The 8,584-nt window shown below is 42.1% G+C and overlaps 1 protein-coding gene across 1 annotated transcript; it reads left to right on the top strand.

The window, feature by feature from the left end:
- Positions 1-1,951: 1,951 nt before the first annotated feature.
- LOC132389067 (zinc finger protein 229-like) lies at positions 1,952-8,342 on the top strand (the record flags this gene model as incomplete). The annotated part of the gene is made up of 2 exons (XM_059961479.1): positions 1,952-1,990; positions 6,830-8,342. A coding segment is annotated over exon 2 (1,143 nt), but the record flags the coding sequence as incomplete, so codon positions are not given.
- Between the last annotated feature and the right edge of the window lie 242 nt (positions 8,343-8,584).

Raw genomic sequence — 8,584 nt, 5'->3', positions numbered from 1 at the left:
TGGGCAGCATCCGTGGAAACGAACAGTGAACATTTCGGGCCGAGACCGAAGACCGTGACCTACAGCTTCGCACTGGGAAGCGGCCGTTCACCTGCTCCGTGTGTGCGAAGAGGCTCATTCAGTTAACCCACTTTGTGATGCTCCGGTGAGTTCACAATAAATAGAGGCCACATTTCTGTCCGGAGTGAGCAAAGAGTTTTACTCAATCATCCCAGATGCTGCAACACCAGCAACTTCACATCAGGGAGGAAGTTCAAATCAGCTCCGTGTTAAATGTTTAACCATCACGGAGACTGAAGGCAGCTGCAGGTTCATGAGGGACTGTTACTGTCAGATTCTGCAGTTCTTGCGGCTGCTCATCGCACCCAGGACTGAACCCTGGTCACTGAGCATTGGAGGAGTCTGTTCTGCTGATGTTAGCCTTAAACTAGACTGGTGTTTAATATTGTGGATCTGTGACAGATAAATCAGTTCTGTATCAAATTCCGTGTCGCAGGTACTTACTGTCACTGCCAAACTCACAATATATACTAGAGAGGCCACTCGTCCATCTGCTCCCTGCCCAGGTTTCTGTTCCATATCAGTATTTTAATATTTATCTCTCACTCTCCCTGTTGCAACTTGTCACCGCTCCGTGGGAGAAGAGATTTCCCTTGAATTTCTTAGAATCAGAGAAATCTGCAGCAAATTACAGGCCCTTCGGCCCACAATGCTGTTCCGACCACGTAACCTACTCTAGAAAATTCCTGGAATTACCCTACCACAGAATCCTCTATTTTGCTAAGCTCCGTGTATCTCTCTGAGATTCTCTGAATAGACTCTATTGTACCCGTCTCTACCACCGTCGCTGGCAGTGCAGTCCACACACTCACCACTATCTGTATAATATGTATATATATATATATATATATATATATATATATATATATATATATATATATATATCTGACATCTCCCTTGAACTACTTCCAAGCACCTTAAACTATGCCCCCCACGTGCTCGCCATCTCAGCCCTGGGGAAAAAGCCTCTGACTTTCCACACGATCGATGCCTCTCATCATCTGACACACCTGCATGAATTTCCTGCATGATTTTCCACAGGCTAATTAACAGGATGAGCTCTCTGTGTATTTCCCCAGGGCTCTGGACTAAGGTGGGTAAACTTTTTCCCTGCTTTTTTCAAATTTTGTGTCATTTTCACTAATTTCAAAGGACTGTGCCTCAGACAGCCGGGTTGTTGCAATGCGCCTCTAAAGCCTGACAGCAGACTGGCGAGTGAATCTTCGATGGAGCAGAGTCAGAAATCAAAGTGTTGCCAGCCTGAGTCAGGGCTTTGGGGCTCTGGAAAGAGATGGGGTCTGGAGGTTCCGAGCAGGAGGAGGAAGAGGAACTAGACCAGCGGGATGTGGCTATGAATGAAAGATGAGAAACATTTGGAAACTGGTTAATTGAAAAACAAAATGGTTAATTTCTACAAAACATTGCAGGTAATCATCAGATCAGGCAGCAAATGTGGAGAGGAATAAATGGGCAGCATTTAATCCGAGTCCCTTCAGCATGTCTAGACTGTGTACTCCTCTGCTTAGTTGCTGCCTGAACTGCAGAGCTCGTTCAGCATTTTGTGTGTGTGAGTCTCTGTATTTCCAGCAACTGCAGAATCTCTTTTGTTTCACATCTGCATTTGTAAGAGTATTGTACTTTGGCATTAGGTACACGAAGTGCCTGTTGATCTTGAGTATGTCGTTTATGGGAGCCGCTTTCTGCGTTAAGAAAGCTGCTGAGTTTTCTATACACACACAAAAACTGAGATATGGACGTGGAACCGGTGCTTGCATAAATTTTGAATGGCACCTTGATTACCCATAAAGCCGCGCGTTTAAAATTTCGCTGTCGTTTGCAGCACCGATCAAATGCGCATGCGTCAGGATTGCTGCCGTCTCCGATAACTACGCATGCGCGCAGTATACAAAATGTCGGGAGGGGCGGAAAGGTAAGGGCTTTTTCGACTCTAATTGAGTGACAATTGCTGTGAGAACCGGAGACTGAGGCCCGCAAACTCGGCACAGGCAAGGTCCTTTTCCTCTCTCTCAGCCCCACGATCCGTACACGGGCCCCGGGGAGCTTCCGGCTAATCAGGGAATGGGAGCAGATAGATCTCACAGACAGAGCTGAGCTCCAGCTATCTGAATGCAAGGATTAGGAATTCGGAAAAAGAGAACAAAATCTTTCTATCAGCTGTTGAGAAAATCACCTTTGTTCTGCCTCCAACCGCAACAAGAGAAAACCTGCAGCTGCTGGAAATCCGGAGGAATTTCACACAAAATGCCGGAGGAACTCAGCATTAGTACTCTTTCCCATAGATGCTGCCCGGCCTGCTGAGTTCCTCCAGCATTTTGTGTGTGTTGCTTGTTCTGGAGTTTTCTACACGTGAGGATATGTTTTAACCTATTCTGTCTGGGTACACAATGATATCAAACAACTTTAACTTTGCCCTTGTCAACAAGTAGCTTTCACAGCACAAATGTGCCAGACTCTAATGAGACAGACGACTGCCCTTCCCTTCATATCCATTGGCATTTTCATCACCAAGTTCATCACTTGAGGGAGGGTTCAGGGGTAATATTTATGTACAATACAGAAGGCTGTGTGTATTGTGGTGATGCAAAAGTTGCTGGATAATTTGCAAGTGGGTGGAAGGGGAGTGATATTTGGAAGTCCAACTTTTTAGAGCATCATTTAGCAAGAGACTTGCATACAGTGACATGCAAAAATTTGGGCAGCTTTCTATTCCTGTGAATAGCTAAGCGAGTAAAACAATGACCTGATTTCCAAAAGGCAGAAAGTTAAAGATGACACATTCTTTAATTAAGCAAGATTACTCTTTTGTATCCATCATTTACAGTTTCAAAATAATAAAACAGGAAAAGGGCCTGAAGCAAAAGTTTGGGTTCCCTGCATGGTCAGTACTTAGTAGCAACCCCTTTGGCAAGTATCACAGTTTCTTAATGCTTTCTGTAGCAAGCTAAGAGTCTTTCAATTCTTGTTTGGGGATTTTTGCCCATTCTTCCTTGCAAAATACTTCTAGTTCTATGAGATCCTTGGGCCGTCTTGCAGGCACTGCTCTTTTGAGGTCTATCCACAGATTTTTATGTTGTATAGCTCAGGGGACTGTGAGGTCCATGGCAAAACGTTCAGCTTGCGCTTCCTGAGGTAGTCCATTGTGGATTTTGAGGTGCATTTAGGATCTTTATCCTGTTGTAGAAGCCATCCTCTTTTAATCTTCAGCTTTTTTACAGATGGTGTGATGTTTGCTTCCAGAATTTGCTGGTATTGAATGGAATTCATTCTCCCCTCTACCAATAGAATGTTCCCCATGCCACTGGCTGCAACACAAGCCCAAAGCATGATCAATCCACTCCCGTGCTTAACAGTTGGAGAGGTGTTCTTTTCATGAAATTCTGCACCATTTTTTCTCCAAACATACCGTTGCTCATTGCAGCCAAACAGTTCTTTTTAAACTTCATCAGTCCAGAGGACTTGTTTCCAAAATGCATAAGGCTTGTTTAGATGTTCCATTGCAAATATCTGCTGCTGAATTTTGTTGTGATGGCACAGGAAAGGTTTTCTTCTGATGTTTCTTCCATGAAAGTCATATTTGTGTAGGTGTCTCTGCACAGTAGAACAGTGCAGCACCACTCCAGAGTCTGCTAAATATTCCTGAAGATCTTTTTCAGTCAAACAGGGGTTTTGATTTCCCTATCTAGTAATCCTACGAGCATTTCTCTTTGAAGGATTTCTTGGTCTTCTAGACCTCAATTTGACCTCCACCGTTCCTGTTAACTGCCATTTCTTAATTACATTACAAACCAAGGAAAGGGCTACCTGAAAACTCTTTGCTGTCTTCTTATAGCCTTCTACTGCTTCGTGGGCATCATGAATTTTAATTTTCAGAGTGCTAGGCAGGAGCTTAGAGGAGCCATGGCTCTAATTGTTGGGATGAGGATTGTGGAGTCAGGGTATTTATAGAGCTTTGAAATTTGCAACATCTGGCTTTTCCTAATGAAGACTGTGAACAAGCCATAGCTCTAACAAGCTAATTAAGGTCTGAGACCTTGGTAAAAGTTATCTGAGAGCTCAAATCTCTGGGGGTTCCCTACCTTTTGCATGGTGCTCCTTTCCTTTTTTTCCCACTCTGAAATTGTAAAAACAATAATAATACAATAATAATCTTGCTTAAAATGTTGAAAAGAATGTTTCATCTTTAACTTTATGTCTTTTGGAGATCAGTTTATCTTCTCAGGACTTTATTCCTTGGAATGTCGAAGATTGAGGGAAGGTTTGATTGTGAAAGAGGGGCATAGATGTTGTAAATTCATTTTTCAATTTTTTTTATTGATTTCCAAATAAAGAATATACAAATCAGAAGAGGAGTTTAACAAGTAGATAATGTAAGAGACATATAAACAGCAATAGTAAAAACAAAAAGTATATAATATCAAAATCAAATAAGTAAAATATATCGCTGTTATATATACAATGGTCAGAAAAAAACTACAACTCCTCATAATAATCATAAAAAAAGATTGGAGATTTTATTGATAAGGGAAAAAACCCACAAACTAAAATGAAACAAAAAAAAATAAAGAAGAGAAAAAAAAGGAAAGAAAATGAAAGATTGGGCAGTCCAATTGAGGATAAAATTAAAGAAAACAGAGAGAGAGAACAAAAACACATCCTTCCAGTCATCTCCGAACCTTCAGGGATAAGGAATTCCCCCAAATAGATAGATAGATAGACAGACAGACAAATATAAATTAAATCATGTGAAAATATGGAATAAAAGGTCGCCAGACTTGTTCAAAATTAAATGATGTATCAAGTGTCTGGCTTCGAATTTTTCCAAGCTTAGACATGACATAAGGGAGGAGAGCCAATAGAAAACAGTAGGTGGGTTAGATTCTTTCCAATGCAGCAAAATAGCTCTCCTAGCCAGTAAAGTTGAAAAAGCTATCACATGTTGGGTGGAGGCAGACTCTTTGCTTGCTTCCTCTGGAATAATCCCAAAAATTGCTGTAAGTGGATTAGGTTGAACATCCATATCTATAACTTTAGATAATATTCCAAACACATCCCTCCAAAAATTATTTAAACTTACACATGACCAAAACATATGAGTTAAAGTAGCCATTTCTCTGTTACATCTGTTTCAAATAGGGCTTATATTCGGAAATATATGCACCAATTTATCTTTGGACATATGTACTATCTTAAACTGAATTAAGATATGGCGTGAGCAGATAGATGAACTATTGACTAAATAATAAATCTTACTCCATTGATTATCTGAAAGTGAATGCTGAAGTTCTACTTCTCAGGTACGTTGAACCCTGTCATTAGGCGACATGCGAGCCTTCATTAACTGTTTATAAATGATAGCTATTAATCATTTTTGAAAAGGTTTAAACTGAAAAATAACATAAGCCAAATTTGAAGAGCAGGCCAACGGGTAATTCGGTAAAAAAATCGTGTAAGAAATTCCTAACCTGTAAATACCTGAAAAAATTTGTATTAGAGATATCATATTTATCCATTTACTGTGAGAAGGACACTAAGCAGTCTTGTAAAAACAAATCTAAAAAAGTTTTAATTCCCTTAATTTTCCATGTTAAAAAAGCCTTATCGAAAGTTGATGGTTTAAAAAAGAAACTAGATTAAATATTACTAGGAAGTAAAGAATCATTTAATTAAAAAAATCTACAAAACTGAAATCAAATTTTTAAAGTATGTTTAACAATACGGTTTCGAGCTTGTCTACCTATTCTGGAGAATGAAAACTGAAGAGGAGCTCCTAATAGCGAAGCTGATGAAAACCCCTTACTGAATTCTCCTCCAAATGTAACCATGAAGGGCGATCTTGGTCATCGGTATCATAAATCCAAAAAGTAATATAACAAATATTAATTGCCCATTTATTCGACCTATCAATGACATCGACATAGATGACCATTTAGATAGCGCCTGTTTGAGTATTTTCAACTAAAGTGAAGGTGTAAATTCAAGCTGTCTTTTACCGCTGATTGGTATGAGACTACAACCAGTGGCCATGGGTTAAGTGTGAAAGGTGAAAGGTTAAGCGGAACATGAGGGGAAGCTTCTTCACACAGATGGTCATCTGGGTGTGGAATGAACAGCCATCATGAGTGGGGCATGTGAGCTCAATTTCAATATTTAGGAGGTTTGTATAGGAACTTGGATGGTAGGGGTATGAGACTGGGCAATTTAAATAGTTTAGCACAAACTAGATGGCCCAAAGGGCCTGTTTCTGTGTTGTATTTTTCTACAATTACCTGAAATATTACAAAAATTCACTCTAAGATCTTTTAACAGCTGTGTGAACCAACCATTCATTTCGGCAGGAATTTTTTATATGGCTTTAAAATTGTGGCACTTTAAGTTAAGAATACATAAAAGAAGATCCCAGCTCAGCTGCACGTCAAGAAAGACTGTTTGTGTGAGACTGTTTCAGTTACTGTGGGGCCAGGCACCCATGCAGCTCAGCAGGAACAGGGAATAATACCAACGGAGAGAGTCAGACTGAGCCAAGGCACAAATTCGAGATGGCAGAAATGCCCCATTTTTATAGAGACAGGAAGAGCATCGGAGAGATTGATGGTCATTCCAGATACCAGCACTCTGTGCAGTCAGGAGATGATTTCTCTGTCCAACTTGAGTAGAACCTCACTGTAACAGTGTGATACAAATCAAACAAGTAATCTCATCTGTAATGTTGTCCTAAACCCATTGATGGATTTTGTAAATCTTTTTACAGGTAAAAAATGAGAAGGAATTTGTCTGCAGGCAGCTCAAACACGACACGCCAGTTTTGCTGTCTCTGTCCTGATATTTAAGAAGTGGAGCAAGGGATTCAATTGACCATTCCTCATTTGACCAACCGTCATTTTACACAGGAGAAAGGCCGTTCACCTGTTCAGACAGTGGGAGTGGATTCACTCAGTTATCACAATTGAAGGTACAACAACGTTCACATTGGCCAAGGCCATTCATCTGTTCTGCGTGTGTGAGAAAGGATTCATTTGGTCTTCCCACCTGTGGACACACCTGTCTGTTCACACCACACTGGGCAGAGGCTGGTCATCTGTTGAACTTCTGGGAAAGGATTCACTCAGTTATCTGACCTAATGGCTCACCAGCCAGTTCACACTGGGGAGAAGCCATTCACCTGCTCAGTCTGTGAGAAGAGATTCACTCACTCTTCCACCCTATGGAAACATCAGCGAGTTCACACTGGGGAGAAGCCATTCACCTGCTCAGAATGTGGGAAGGGATTCACTGAGTCGTCCACTCTACTGGTACATCAGCGAGTTCACACTGGGGAGAGGCCATTCACCTGCTCAGTCTGTGAGAAGAGATTCACTCGGTTATCCCACCTCCAGAGTCATCAGCGAGTTCACACTGGGGAGAGGCCGTTCTCCTGCTCAGAATGTGGGAAGAGATTCACTGAGTTATCCAACCTACAGAGTCATCAGCGAGTTCACACTGGGGAGAAGCCATTCACCTGCTCAGAATGTGGGAAGAGATTCACTGAGTTATCCAACCTACAAAGTCATCAGCGAGTTCACACTGGGGAGAGGCCGTTCTCCTGCTCTGAATGTGGGAAAGGATTCTCTGAGTTATCCACCCTACAGAGACATCAGCAAGTTCACACTGGGGAGAAGCCATTCACCTGCTCAGTATGTGGGAAGAGATTCACTCAGTTATCCACCCTACAGAGTCACCAGCGAGTTCACACTGGGGAGAAACCGTTCCCCTGTTCAGAGTGTGGGAAGAGATTCACTCAGTCATCCACCCTACAGAGACACCAGCGAGTTCACACTGGGGAGAAGCCATTCACCTGCTCAGTCTGTGGGAAGAGATTCACTGATTCATCCACCCTACAGAGACACCAGCAAATTCACACTGGGGAGAAGCCGTTCACCTGCTCAGTCTGTGGGAAGGGATTCACTCAGTCATCCACCCTACAGAATCACCAGCGAGTTCACACTGGGGAGAGGCCGTTCACCTGCTCAGTCTGTAGGAAGAGATTCACTCATTTATCCAGCCTACAGAGACATCTGCAAATTCACACTGGGGAGAAGCCGTTCAGCTGCTCAGTCTGTGGGAAGGGATTCACTCAGTCATCCACCCTACAGAGTCACCAGCGAGTTCACACTGGGGAGAAGCCGTTCACCTGCTCAGACTGTGGGAAGGGGTTCATTTATTTATCAAGCCTACAGAGACATCAGCGCGTTCACACCGAGGAGAAGCCGTTTACCTGCTCAGAATGTGGAATAGCATTCACTCAGTCATCCCAACTACTGGCTCACCAGTCAGTTCACAATGGGGAGTGGCCATTGTTATGAATCCCTAGGTTTCGTTTGCTGTAGGCTGTCATTTTAAGAGAAAGAGATTAAGGTGATTCAGTCTGATTTGCAGCTTGTTTAGTTTTAACTGAGGACACAGACACTCAGAGTCAGACAGAGATGAAAGAGGTAAAATGGAAGAATTGAAACCAGGGAACTAGTGG

Source organism: Hypanus sabinus, unplaced genomic scaffold, assembly GCF_030144855.1.
Source record: "Hypanus sabinus isolate sHypSab1 unplaced genomic scaffold, sHypSab1.hap1 scaffold_47, whole genome shotgun sequence".
NCBI lineage: Eukaryota > Metazoa > Chordata > Chondrichthyes > Myliobatiformes > Dasyatidae > Hypanus > Hypanus sabinus.
This window is presented reverse-complemented; position numbering and strand designations above follow the sequence as displayed.